The sequence below is a fragment of the Rhopalosiphum padi genome, chromosome 1 (genome assembly GCF_020882245.1).
Source record: "Rhopalosiphum padi isolate XX-2018 chromosome 1, ASM2088224v1, whole genome shotgun sequence".
Taxonomy (NCBI): domain Eukaryota; kingdom Metazoa; phylum Arthropoda; class Insecta; order Hemiptera; family Aphididae; genus Rhopalosiphum; species Rhopalosiphum padi.
The window spans coordinates 22,123,701-22,139,611 of NC_083597.1; the positions used below are offsets into that span (position 1 = coordinate 22,123,701).

The window sequence follows — 15,911 nt, forward strand, 5'->3', positions numbered from 1 at the left end:
CGTATTCAATAGACGTCGAATGAAATAATGGAGTAATGTGAATATTAAATTATATTTGGTGATATAAAATTGTTTTTACGATCCTGCGGACACGTAACTTCAGTAACACAAATTATTAGGGCTAAAAACTATCGGTACCGATAGTTTAAAAAAAAAATGCAGGTGAGTGTTTTGTTTCCCAAATGCTTCATCTATTGTTGAAGTATTATGATTAAGAGTGCTTCTTACAGTGATTAATAATAGACAATTTAAGACTTGCATGCAAATTCTTCAAACATATTTCTACAATGTAAATATGTGAGAATTTTATTGTACTTAGTTTATTTGTATACAATGGCTTATGACATCATATGACTATTATAGATATAGTTAAATTATTTCACTAAAATCTAAACACTTATAATTATTTTTATTTTATTTTTCATTAATCCAACCTTCAAAATTCTATTGTTTATTTTATAATTCATACAATTATGTTATACCGATTTATTTTACATGATTATTTTTGTAGGTATAGATAAATGATAATTAGTTTTAATTGTAATCATAAGTTAAATTATTATGTATATGCGCAATGGGTATGACACTGGTTTTGATTTTTAAATATTGTTTATGAGGTTATTATCACTTATTGGACGGAATGATTTTTTTCTTATTCCAATGGATCGCTGCATCGATGATATTGGTACTTTGTAGAAAATCTACAGCGACGATGTTGAAATGTTCTCCCCACTCTGGCATTGAAAACCACTTGAACAGAGATTCATTAATTATCGAACTCATGTGTCGTAAACCATAACCTCTATTGAAAATAACGTCCAATGGAGTAGGAGTTAACTCAGCCATCAAGACTGTTACACCGCTTTCGTTTTGTATTCTGCACAAATAATATCAATATTAATATAATATGTAATTTCAATGTAAAATTCTTAATAGAAGAAGAATTAACAAATACATTAAATCAAATATTTTAAGATTTTAAAATAGCAGTACGCTATCATAATTATTTTACTATTTATTTTTTAAATTTAAATAATTCTACATTATAGTATATATATATATATATATATATATATATATATTTGTTTATATCTTTTAAGTCTAACTATTTACAAGGTATTGTTTACTAGAAATTATAATTATTTGGTCAATTTAAGTTTATCTTGAAACTTTGTTATTATAGTAACCCTTTCAGACCAGCAGGTCACTATAATGACCCACTAGTTTGATTGCGTATAACTAATTGAATAATGATGGCAATTCAATTCTGTCTAAATAAAAATATAGAGAATGTTGTCTTGGACATGATTAAAAAAAAAAATTAATTTTTAGTCATTTGAACACAAGAATTATTGTCTATGAAATTACAACCTTCAAAAATATGCATACAAATATGACAAAAAACATCAAAGTAGGCATGATATTCAAATTAATAATATATTATACTATAATTAAAGTACGTTAAAAATTTTATTAATCAATTTTATTTATTCAAATTATTAAAGTATACATTTTATGTAGATTATTATATTCATTATTAACTACTATAACACATTTCATCATACTAGCATTTATAACACGTTTTGAAACCAGACCTGTTAAATGAAATCTGAAATTTTAGAAAAATACACAACAATGTATAAAATTTACCTAAAGTATAAAACAAAAATTGATGCATAGCTAAAAATTCATGAAAATATAAAACAAAATATCTCATGTTCCTATGCCATATCTCTCAGATTTATAATTTAGTCTGTAATGTGCACGACTAAAAGCAGAAATGTTTAAAAGTTATTAAGTCTAATAATAATAATAACTTTCTTATAGTGGTATGTATAGCTTATAGTATATTGTTATTTAATTTGATAATCTATGATATTTTATAGTATAAAAAAAAATAAGTTGCTTTTTTAACCTTACTTATTTATATAGAAACGTACGTAGTCTTCAAACGTTGTTAATTTTTGAGCATTTGGCCAATATCGAGGAACAGGTGTCCAAAGGTTTTTATCATTGGCATATAGTGTTATTGGCAGGTAGTTGTAAGTTACGATTACTCTATGTCCTTCAGCTTGTAAATCTTTGAGTGATTTATTCCAACCCATTTTAGCCATATGCTTACCCAAGTAAAGTGTTACAAATTGATATAATTTAAGATGCTCTGACGGATTTTTCGAAAAGCCCGTTTGAAATTTATGAAATTCGACAATTACGATTTCATTTGTTGCTTCTACAAATGTTTTTATATCCTCAAGAACGTGTGATAAAGGTCTTACTGGATAAATTTCGTGATGTAGCCACCATAAATGATCAGACTGACAATCAAAACCTACTCTTAAATCCAAGTAACGGGCTCCGTGGCACAATTGACTCAAAATATCAACGTCCTAAACATTTTTAAAATGAATATAAGATACAAGGAAGACAAAAAACCCAAGCTCAAACTTACTTGAGTATAGACATACTTTTCAAAATAAATTGGACAATTTTGCGTAGTATCATATGCTCCTGAATCATGCGTACCTGGCAAAAACAGGGAATCTAATCTTAAAGATTTGACGTCGTCTGCCAAATTGTCCATCCAATTAGGTTGAGTTTTAAGACAGTTTGTTGCTAATACTATAAATAATTCAAAATATCAAAGTGAATATTTATTTATTAATGTTAAATAAAAATGGCATAAACTATTATATAATATACTGTTAACACTTTTTTTGTGTTAATTTTTAATATGCAGTCGTATTTTTCTGATAGATCTGATAAATTAAATATTCGTGTATTTTAAGTTTTTAATAAAAGGTAAAATGTTGAAAATATGACGAATAAAAATTCTTAAGATGAATTTAAGATCAGCTCATAATCCATCCTATATAATATCGACCACGATTATAATCCATTCTATAGTTCATATTATGTATACTCGTACAGTAAAACCTCTCTATAATTAAATCGATTGAGACAACATATTTTTCCTTTATAGAGACATTTTACTGCATAATATATATTGATCTGTAATGGCCAAAGTAAGTAAATAACGTATATCAATAATACAATAAAATTTGAATTACCATACATCAATATAAATCATCAATAGCATGTTTTATGTTAATTTTTTTCGATACTATTTATTTTGATAGCATAAATTATAAAATATAGCATAACCCGACTTCAATAACAAAAAAATAAATAAATAAATAAAAACAAATAATATAAAATACGATACTATACAGAGTGACTCAACTAGCATGACCCTTTATGTTTTCCTTTAATAATAAACTGATTCATATTATAATATTTTTATAATTTGTAAGATCATATTTAAAATATTTGAGATTTTTAGTACTACTTAAGGAGTGACCTGTGATGATATAACTTTAATTTTTCATCTTTTTATTGTAAATTATTTATTGAATAACTTTTTTGAAAATATTGACGTACCTAATTCTTAAGATATTTTGTCGAATTTGTATTTAGATATACGTTACATTTTCAAAAAAATATCCATTAAATAATTTGAAGTATAAAGAAGGGTGTAATTTTAAAAACAGAAATTTCTATCCCCGTGAACTTCTTTATTAGTGCAAAAACATGAATAATTTGAAAATTATGCTTTTACATATATTTAAAAAACAGATTTTAAATAACCTCGCGTTATCGAAGAAAAAGGAGCGGGTGAACATATTTGGTAAATCGTCCTGTAATAGGGATTTCTCGGTTTTAGCGTACTTCAATTTCACGGTAAAATCGGCGTATTGATAAGTATAATTAGACTATAAGAACATTTTGTAAATACTCACGTGTGTCGGTCTCGCCACTGACGTATGCCACCCAATACTCGAAACACTGGCTTTCAAACTGACCGTCATGGCAAAGCAGCTGTATGGTCTTCGTGCACACTGTCAGATCGGTCTCCAACCAGCCAGAAGTGGCGTTCACCGGATACTTACGGAGCGCCATCTCGGTGGCGGTCCAAAAATGGCTATGCGCTGGGTCCGCGCCAAATACTCCGACCCAGTCGTTTGGGTTTGCCGACAGCACTTGCCACGACACTGCCACGCGCTTACCCCCTTGTTGCTCTATGTCCGGCATTACCGTCAAACCCACATAGTGATGTCCAAATTCGAAATCTGGTGACTCTGAAAAATCCATTAACTACCGCGGTCATAAGTTTATAACTTATAAACCTTACTATAGTAAAATCGTGCGGATCAAAGTAATATTATGAAATACAAGACAAATTAATGCACGACGGTCATGTACCTAAATTGCCTACTCAAAACGCCGTGTGACCATAGTATTATTATTGTAATGGATAACATCAATATACACCGGAACAAAAAATGAGAAATCACGTCATACGCGTGCAATGGCGTATTTGGGAAAGGGCATTGATCTGTATTTATATATAATAAATCAAGTGTATTATACTAATGAAAATATGTTATTGTATACAGTGCTCATATAACGACGAATAAATTACAAGTAACTTAATTTTTTTATTATGTGAGGGTAAATGATAAATAAAGATAATAGATTTTTGATCGGTAATTTTTCTTTTAATTTAAATTTATATTCTTTTAACGTGCCAGTATTTAATATGATTTAGTGCTTAGTATTATAAGTACAAACAATTTACAAGTAGAGTTATATTGGAAATTTATTTAATACAAATTAAATTATGCTAGTGGAGTTACTCTGTTTAAACTCTTTAGACTGTAAAATGTAAACTACATATTTTTAACACGGTAGTTTATTTAGTTTTTAAAAAATATAAAACAATGATATAAAATTATAATAAATAGCAACTTTATTTTATGCAACCAATTATAACCCTGTACAAACAAAAATGTATTTTTTTCCGCGTTCAAACAAGCCCTGTATGTGCATCACCTAACTTAACCTACACATTTTTAATTGTTATTTATTATTTGCGTATCTAAATATTTGGTAGTTTATATTTTATTGTTCTCATCATTTTTTTGATATTTTTTACTTACTAAGCTATAGAAAGCGTGTATTAGCTGATTGTAAATAACATAATCATGAAATCAAAGGTTTTATAACTTATATCTATGATATATATATATTTATAATTTGAAAATTGATAACACAATATACGAAGCAACGATAGAATACATCATAAGAACATACACATTTTATAATTTATAATATTTACGAAAACAAACACGTCATTAGAGGTTGTGCAGGTGGGCACAATTTTTTTATCAAACAGCTTCTATGACTGGTAAAAAATGCAACGAAATCACCGAATCATGTCTATTTTACGTGTATATTAAATTTGATTACTTAAGTCAATATTTATTATTTTGTATTTGATAATAAAAAATGAATAAGATAAATATACTCTTGTGATATATTATTGAAAACAAATAAAAAATAATGATTAAAAGATCATTTTCACATGGCACGGTGACAAGATTATGTTTTCGTTTGTACAATGTCACGAAATTAAAATGTAAAATAAGATAAGTAAAAAGTTATTAGATATTTCACCAAACTATCGTGGCCTGGTTATGATTTTAAAATTGTCGGTAGTTTTGATTTTGGCACCAACTATAAAAATACTTAAATGATGCGACCGTCTGTGAACACAATACAAACTATAAATCGCCAGTGAATAACGATTGAAATTAGGTCGCATAGTATAATATAACAATATGACATAATATATTATATTATGCTAATAGCCGATCGCGTATAACATTATGGGACATACCAAAAGTTTGCTCGCTGACCTTCGGAATAGGTCGGTCACAAAGCTGACATACTTGTATCAAATAATATACACAGCAGTTCGTCATTCAGTTCAATATTATACGACGTACTAAAATAACGACGACGGCAATAATATTATTTTGTAACTCGTGCCCGTCATCATCAACAACTGCAGTGTAGCTGAGCACAGACACGCGATGGTCGCGCTCGGGGCAGCTTTCGAAATATAGTGGATGAACCACTCGACATGGCGCTGAACACGGCCAGGTGAGCTGCACCAGAGCGCGCGTACTTAATGCTGTGTCGTATCAATAATTAATGTTATAATGAAATTGTGACCGGAATAAAATATACTATTTTGTAATCGTATCGAACGAAAAACGAAAACCGTTTTGCCGCGGTCTCTCGTTTTCCGACGTTTATGGAAATTAACCACTACTACGATATAATAGTGTGTCAGAATTAAATAAATATTAATATGTTTTTTTTTTTAATTTTTAAGGCGTTATTATTAACCCACCTTAGGCTATGCGCCACGCTCTCTCGTCTATTATTTTACTTCCAAATCGAAGGTCGTAATGATAATATTAATAATAGAGACGTATGAAATAATATTACAGACACGTGTCTTAATGATGTATTACTAGTTAGTACTTATCTAACTTTTATCTATACCAAACTATAACCCGACTAATTAGTATTTATTTAAAAATAAACTGAAATTACTCGTATTTAACCTATTTTATATTATGAAAAGTTGTCATCTTAATAAATTCTCATCATAAAAATGATATGCTAGATTACCAAAATCAATCATAATATTGTACTCCATATATATATTTATGTCAAGTAATAATAATAATAAAAAAAAAAAAAACAATACGCCATACTTAAAAAAACTAGTAAAATTCGATCATCGTAACTTTAAAACAAGATCTATAAGGCTATAAATATTTATAATAATAACGGTAAAAATTAAGTATACATAGCAGATTGACTGAATGATATTATATCACTTAAAAATGATAGTATTGTATAGAATTGTTATTATTGTGATGCATTTTAACTGGCTGTCATACTGGGTAACACTGTATTCAACTAAACCTTAATCTTAAATTATAAAAAAAAAACTAATAATTACTAAATGTATACCTATCTAATATCCAATATCATTTGATAATAATATGCAAGTTGAAATCAAATATTTAAATGTACATTTTGGATTTATAAGTCTTTTCTAGTATAAATTTATGGATTTTAAAACCAGTATATACAGCGTACTCTCGATTATCCGCGGAATAAGGTGGCGGGGCATCCACGGAAAATTAAAATTACGAATTAAACGTATCAACAATTACCAAAAAGTATTGTAAATGTATTAAACAAGCGTATTATATTTTACGTCGTTATCGAGTAATTGGCTATCACAGCCCAATTAAACCAATTATTATGTATAATGTAAAGATATATATGTTTTGTATACAATATTATATAGGTATGTAGATGATTCCACGGAAAACAACGGATAATCCGCAATACGGATAGTCCGTTCGCGAATAATCGAGAATACACTGTATAACAAAAGCATAAAAATGTGGCTTATTTTAAATAATAAATACTATAAAATAATAACAAATATACCTATGTTAATGATTAATCAATCATAAATAAATATATATATTATGTATTTTTAATATAATATTTATATCAATATTTAAGTTGACTATATAACGTTGAAAATTAAATTTAAATATTACAAAATAAATTCTATTTAATAATTAAAATGCATTACGTCATGTTTGAATATTTCTCTAGTAAACGATGATCGATATTTACTATATTATATTATAATATTTAGACTAAAATATAAGATTCGAAAAAAATAATTCTTTGAGTTTTCAGGCCGTAACTATTTTTAAAATCTAATGTGTCGTTTCCTAAATTCAGCATATTGTCAACTATTAATGCTATGAGTTAAAAAATAATATTAATTTATTATAATATTTTAACTTAATAATTTATTAATCAATATAAATTACTACTGTTGTAGCTTTGTTACAATATATTTATATACTTTTTACATTGGACATCTGGCTGCATATTAACAAGTAAATAAATAAATTAGTGCAGTAGTGTATTATTAATTATAATATAATATAGGTACTGTTAAAAGCTGTATTAATTGAAGTATGTAGATTAAGTACTTTCAAGTTATAATTCATTTGAGAATATTATATATATTATGTATATTTTATGTATGAATACATACACTATAACTACATATAACATAATATAGCTCAATGTATCCAAAAATTGTATTTTTTGTAATTATACTGTCCAAGTATAAAACATATTATTATTTATTTAAATATTACAGTTTTAACTAAATTGTCTACTCTTAACTTGTTTGATTAACTTTGTTAAACGTGTTTGAAGTTTTTAATATGTTTGGTTTGTAGATTTAAAATAGTGAGTGGTTTTTTTTATATCAATCATTTTTAAGTCAGTTATAAGAGTGCGTTTTCCGATGCGAAATCATATATTCATCTCTTTTTGACTAGTACAAAACATTTTATATTTCCTTTTTTTATACATTTAGAAAAGTATTAAAACCTTTTGTAATTTTTATCATTAAATATTTCGGTGGTGGTTGAGAGTGTTTGTGACAGAAACTATCATACAAATATATAAAATAATAATTATTAACTTTAAAATTATTTTAATAAATAATATTTTATTTTAATACTTTTCTATATAATATATATTGTATAACATACAGTAAATATTTAGTTTTATGGTCTAGCCGACAAATGTATCGACGGAAAAATAAAGGATGATTATTTTCGTTGAAAACGTTTATGTCCATTGCACATATGTTTTTCAAGGATGTCACCCACATGTACGAGTAGACAATTGGTATGGTATAATCGATATTTAAGGTAGGTAGGTATCTTTATGATTGGTTTTAAATAGTGAATCTTTTTTTTTTAAACACATTGTTATAACTTCCATTTTAAACAAAATATTTTGTATACAATATCGTTACTCGTTGTAACGTAAGCACTTTACATTATGTTTTTTACCTCAAAATATATACACGCCTCGACGATCAATTGATTAATAGGTTGAAAATCATAATCACTCAGACAAATTCGAACCGATGTATTTTCGACCACCGAGTCGACGGCGATCGATTGTCGGATAATGCCGACCACGGGGATGAGATCGAGATGGTGGGGAGTGGTATAGTCATGGCGGAGGAGGGTGGTCAAGAACACAAAATGTTAAATAGATGCCGTACATTTATATATATATATTTTTTTATCTTCTCATTCTTTTCCTTTTGCTCCTCGTCCGCGTTTAATCCACCGCCGCCGCCCGACATGATCCGGCGAATTATAACTTCTTATTTATTTGTATATATATTATATTTAATAATCAGCTCATTTTATTCCACGCCATGTCCCACCGTCATCGCACCCGACTAGAAAAAATATTTTGTTCGCCTGTGCGTGAAACCGATGGATAATAATAATACAAATATTCACACAAGCCGCCTCATTGTCGTCCGACTTTATTCTCCTGGGCGTGCCGAGAACATTGTATAACTAATATTTCAATATTTTATTATATACTTATATGGTGCATTTGAAGTCGGTGTTGTCGTTACCGAAAGTGCTGTATGTAAATTACGTGTGTACATTTATAAATATTTCTAGGAATATTACAATGGCAAAATGAACACATTTAATGTAGTTGCAATATACCTTATATGTATATAAATTTAAAAATAAAGGTCATATATATCCTTCCAATAAATTATATTTTAGTTAATATTGTATAATTTATACACGCATTAAACATCGTTTTGAAAAGTATATATATATATATATATGTATAATCATGTTATCGAATTTTAACTGTCGAGTACTGTATAATATGAAACTAAAAATTTTCACTTACCTTTTCCGCCAATTGTCGTCACCTGCAGTACTGTCCAGATTAAAATCCACCAAAGATGCTTACTCATTATGTTCTATAGCTACTATATATTAAGTATATATATGTAATATACTCGAACGAAATGTTATAATATTTTTTTTTTTTTTGTATAATATAATTAGTGACTTTTTAATATATTAAGACATATCGACTCGTGTATTATGTGGCCGACGCGGTGAAAAAAGTACAACTCTAACTTTGGTGTATAACTAATATCATATACCTACTTGACGTAGATAACGCACACGTTGTTATATTCATTTAATGTAAATGCGTCATGAGGAATAACAATATGAAACGAGTATGGAAGGGAAAAGAAAACAGTTTTTTTAACATATGGTGTTCCAATACAATGTTGATTTCTTTTAAAGCAATTTTACCATAATATTTTTTTTTGTGTTCTATACATAAATTATTGGATAAAAATTAACAACTACAATTATTTTATCTTATTATTGCTACAAGGAACCAAAATTATCTACATATATATATAATATATAATATATATATATATATATAATTTTTTAACCCATTGAAACGCATAATATTTTTGGTAATATCGTTATAAGCATATCTAATTTTATCGAATAAATAGTTATAACATTAAGTAAATGGACGGTCATTATTTTTGGTTAAACAAAAAATAAATAATAAATAAATAAAACATAAAAAAAATATACACACGATTAAGTGTTACTTATACAAAATAAAAGTAATACATATGGAACATAACAAACATCACAACCTTTAGCCTTAATGAAAATCAATCACATAAATATATATAATACAAATATATATGTCACACCCATTTCGTAAAATCGTTATTTTATTAAAGTGGATATATTTTTCGTACCTATACAAACTGTGAATAATACATTTTTCTACATGGCATGAATGATCTGCAATTATATATATACGAGTATTGTTACGAAATAAAATTTATTTATATAGACTAATCTATGGAAAAGTTTTCATAAAATTATTAGTTTATTTTATAAACATCATAAAAAATGTTCACAATCTGAACGTCTAATTATGAAAACCTATTATACATTACTATTTTGGAGTATATAATATACCTACTGAAAATAAGATCTGTAAAGTAAATTAAATTATTCATATGTATTTTAACCGTTTAAATTATATTGTGACATTATATGCATTGACAATCATAGTTTTTTTTTTTTTTTTAATTTAAATTAAATTACAATTTTAGAGTGTAAAAAAAACTGATGTCCGTTTCATAAAGTTGACAAATAATCATTCATGAAGTGTAAAATAATGTTTTATTCACGCTGTGGATACTTTTCACTAAATGAGTATGACATTTATATATAATATGTAAACAAAACAAATAAAATAACTTACAATTTAAAAAGTTAACAAGTCTAAATAGCCCTTATATATTATTTATTAAGTTAAAAATGTATTTATTATATTGTATAATTTCATAAATTAGCTATAACTTTAAGGACTAATATGCAGCTATTATATAATATTGTATATTAGTTTAATATTATATAGCGATGAAAACCTGCAGGGGTAGCAATAAAGTTGGGTTGCACATTATTATATTATATATATATTTATGTATAATAATATACATAGGTATCTATCTAACATAAAGCTTCGTTTCGTATAAAATATTTTATTATGTATGAATGTATAAAAAAAATTGTTGAGAAAAAAATTTTTTAAAGAATTATATATTGTATTCATCTATCCGTGTTTGTTGTAGAATGTGCTCGGGTTAGTGCCGCTGTCCAATGTTCAGTTACATCTGTCAGTTAAATGAAGAACAAAAACAAAAAAAAAATAAATAAATAAATAAATAAAATAAATAAACGTCGGAATCCGAGTGCAAAAAAAACTTGTACATTACGTACACACAAAAGACAATAAATCTTTTGTTTCTCTTTTTTATTTTCCTTCTTTTTTTTTTCGTAAGACGAAATTTTGCAGTTTGAAATAGAATTACATTTATAATGAAGTTTCGGTGTTTGGGTTTCTCGGAATCCCAGACGACAACAATATTTTTTTTAAGAAATGTTTTTCGTACTAACAATAATTATGCGTTTTTCGTATTTTAATCAACAAAACTAGCAGTATATATATATATATATATAGATATTTATATAATATATACCTACTGGACTTTCTTATAACTAATCAAAATATTATTGAAATCTCAACTGGAGAATGTTTTCGTATGTTCAATCACATTTTTCTTATTTACAAGGACAATTTATTATATTATATAGATACTGACGTAATGAAGCTAGATTATTCAAAACACGGTGCAGTCTGATGAAGGTTTTCATGTTGAAATCATGTTTTCAAAGGACTTGAAAAAATATTGTATCACCGTGATAGATTGCGAAATAAATTATACGTATAATCGATTAAAACATAGGTCAAATTTAAGGGCTCAATAATAATAATAATCGGTTTTAAAATCTAAAAATAGATTTGTATCAATATTAACGTATATATTTATACATTCAGTTATAATATAACAGGTGTCCGGGAAACATTTAATCACATAAGGATTTTTTTTAAATATCATTGATGTATTTTGTTTAATGAAATTAATTTAGTTATTGTTACATAATATGAACCACTTGACACTTGGTAGTAGTTTTCAAGAAAATGGCGGAAAACAGCGAAAAAAAAATTCTGAAGATTAATTATTACTCATGGAAGTAATCATTACAGTGTATCAAGATTTCTGCTCATAATAATTGCTTTATAATTTTGAGGAAACAATAATTTGAAAACAGAAAAATGACTTTATTGAATATTTATCTTTTAAATTAATTAATGTTTTTGCAATATTCTTGCGTTACACAGTTTTAGTAAAATGATTATAATACGTTTATTACAACGAATCGTCTGACAGACTTTTTTTTTTATATTTGTGACTGATTAAGAATATTGTTGTTTACTTATGGAGTATAATTAAATGATTCTAAATATATTTTTAATACTGCAGCTGTTATATTTTAATGAATATTAGTGATTGTAGATTTTCGTGGTCAAGACCGTGTTACTACGATTTACTTACCGATGTAATAGTATTGTTTCGACGCGTCACTATCCGAAATTATTTGTATCGTTTCTAATGGTATTTTGTTTCTTTTTTTGTTTTGAATCTGCAAACAAAAATCCACACCCCCACCGTGTACTGTATACGATCAAACTGCAAAAAACATTAAACAATAATGATCGGTATAATGTCTATTTATCACAAATAAACAATACATCGATAATATAATGTACTAAGAACATAATACGCTGTTAATTGTGTATTACGTTGTTCTTCTTTAGTTTATGTAGTAATTTGTGTACAATTTCGATGAGCAAATAGCAATAATAAAACTATTGAAATCAATTGTGTATGATTTATAACGAATAAAAAATCACCCAGAGACCGGACAAACTATTTAATAAGATACGCAATATTTAAATTAATTATACTATGCAAAGAAAAAAAAATTAAAAGTAATACGTTTTTATTTAAAATTTAACGATTCTGAACAAAACTGCTAGGAATTTAATAACAGATTACGATATAAAATGATATTAACCTAACCTTTTTTTAATACCTAAACGTTTAAAATTGTATAAAATATATTTATAAAATCATGAGGATAATGTTGTGTACGGCAAAAATTAATTCAAATTTAAAATAATTAAAAAACTTATTACAGTAAAAATTATATAATTTGTATATTTATAAATTGCGCTTTATAGTTATTTTACGTTAAACTTAATTTACATGATTTTACTATATTATAAATTTGAACAGCATCACGTAATAGTTAAAATCTCATTCGAAATGTTTTTATTAAGCTTATACAACATGTAAAAATCAAAATTATCCACTCACAATAATGAGAATTTAATATTTGAAAAATATTTATAGGCTCGAGTTCAGTTCAGAATAATTTTGTGAAATAAGACTGTTATTGTAATCGTATGATATACACTGTTACTATGTGTCCAGTTTGTATAATTTAAATTAAATTGCCAACAAATTGTTACGCATTAACTGAAGTGTGAAAGTATCTTAAATAATATTTATAACGCTTATCGATATTGTCAACAAAGTTTAAAGTTAAGTTTTTGTGAGTTGGTGTTATTATAAAATCCCGTGTTAGTAGAAGCGACTAATAACGTGAACCCTAAATTGCGTTAGTAAAATATATAATTATGTTATTCAAAGCAAAATAAGAATAATATTGTTAATAATCGGTATTTGTTTGTTTTTTATTTATTTGTTTGTTTTTGTTTTTTTTTTGTTTTTTTTTTTTTAATAATAACTTTACCTTTCTTGTGTTTGGGAGCGATTCAAATGACTCGTCCAGTTCATGTGTAAAATGTACGTAACAATTGTTGGGATAAATAGTTATTTTACACATCATTCACCCGCCACTTCCGAAAAAGGGGTAAAAAGCGAAAATAAAACATAATGCAGCGGTTGATCGTTGGCTAAAAAAATTATATAAATTTGTTCCATTCCTTGGTAACTGTATCGCAGTATAACTTGGCAAAGAATATAGGAAGCTTATACCACACAAATGTACCAAAAAAAGAATTCGTAAAAAATAATAATAATAATAATATTAATAATAATAATAATAATAATAATAATCATAAAAAAATAATAATAATCAAGCGAAATAAAAAGACTGTTCACCGTTTTTTTTTTATCAGAATACTGTACAAGTCATTTTATTTACACAATAAAGTATTATCAAAAATAAATAATTAATAAAGTATAAATAAATAAATTAAAAAATAATAATTATAATCCGCAAAATTATTCGTGAATTTGTTTCAATTTTACACGTAAGTAAAATTCATATAGGAGTTGTGACTAGATGTAAGTGATCCAAAATAATAATTATAATAATAATAATAATAATAATCATAATAATAATAATAATAATAATAATAATAAATAATTTTTGATAAAAAAAAAAATGATATATAATATACAAATGGTATATTATGTACATAAAAAAATTACTTTGATTATAACACTTTTGGCCCAGAAAAAAAATTTACTAAATTTAAAAAAAATCTTTGGTAAAAATTTTGAATAAATTTCGATAATTTAAAAAAAATAATAATATATATATATTTATATATATAATATGTATATTATATTAAATTAAATTTGCATATATAATATAAACCTAACAATAATAGGATCCAGACAAGCCTAGTTTACAGAAATAAGTCAAAGACGGGGCATACATACTGCTTTTGTTAACAATGTCTTTGTTCTCACACCGTTGACCTTTGAAGCCTTCGGCGCACCTGAAATTTGAAAAGTGCTGTTTTTAATACGATTTAAAAGTTGATTTTTGAAAGTCAGGCGAAACAAAATAACCTATATCATTATTACAATAATCACATAATACCATATTATTGTAATTGGTATTACAACGATACGCCTTAGACATGTTTACATACTTTACAATATTGTAAATCTGCTTTTAATAAACTATATATATTTTACTCACTGGCAAACGAGCTCTCCGATGGTTTCGTAGAACGTACAAGTGCCCCCGTTCAGACAATATACGAGATCTGCTGGACAGGGACCGCCGACCAACGGCCACAGGGCTGTCGCTGTAAAACGAATTAATGGTTAAACAATAACTCAATTATAAAATAAGAAACGAGAAAAACAATTGGATTGCATTTTTATATAATATGCAGCAAGGCAATTTTATACTGTAAACATCTGCTGTTGCGACGTACATATGCTTTTGAAAATAACGTTTTGGCAAAACGCACTTTTACCGTGACATACTTTTCAATGTTATTAAATTTGTCAACGAGATTATACAGATTTTTATTGCATCTGCAAAAGCATCCTGATTATAGAACTCGATATAGAAAATAGAGGAATTAAATTAGATGTGGAAACGTTCTTCTATTTTATACCTAATATAATATGGTTAAATTTAATAAAAAACACCGAAGTTCAATATTTAATTGATAATATATTATGCAGTAGTAAGAATAAGAACATTATAAGACGTATAAGTATAATATTATTTCGTATACTAACTCAAATCTTTTGCTATAACACTCTTTGTATTCATACAAACGTTTGTCAATAAAATAAATCAAAACCGTATTATTTTTAGTTTCATAAG

At 26.4% G+C, this 15,911-nt stretch overlaps 1 protein-coding gene across 7 annotated transcripts in view; it reads right to left on the minus strand.

Moving 5' to 3' along the window:
* Positions 1 to 290: 290 nt before the first annotated feature.
* Positions 291 to 15,911, minus strand: part of LOC132931887 (protein vein-like) — a 79,537-nt gene continuing 63,916 nt past the window's right edge. The window contains exons 1-6 of one of the 7 annotated variants that reach the window (XM_060997962.1): positions 12,803 to 12,937; positions 9,700 to 11,518; positions 3,798 to 4,136; positions 2,450 to 2,619; positions 1,921 to 2,387; positions 291 to 877 (exon numbers count right to left, since the gene is read on the minus strand). In XM_060997962.1, coding sequence (XP_060853945.1) covers positions 625 to 877; positions 1,921 to 2,387; positions 2,450 to 2,619; positions 3,798 to 4,136; positions 9,700 to 9,766 — 1,296 coding nt within the window. In that variant the 5' untranslated portion in view covers positions 9,767 to 11,518; positions 12,803 to 12,937 and the 3' untranslated portion in view covers positions 291 to 624. Of the gene's footprint in view, positions 878 to 1,920; positions 2,388 to 2,449; positions 2,620 to 3,797; positions 4,137 to 9,699; positions 11,519 to 12,802; positions 12,938 to 14,066; positions 14,230 to 14,538; positions 15,064 to 15,269; positions 15,379 to 15,911 lie in introns of those variants that run through there. The other 6 variants (XM_060997964.1, XM_060997959.1, XM_060997958.1 and 3 more) reach the window with 6 other exon arrangements.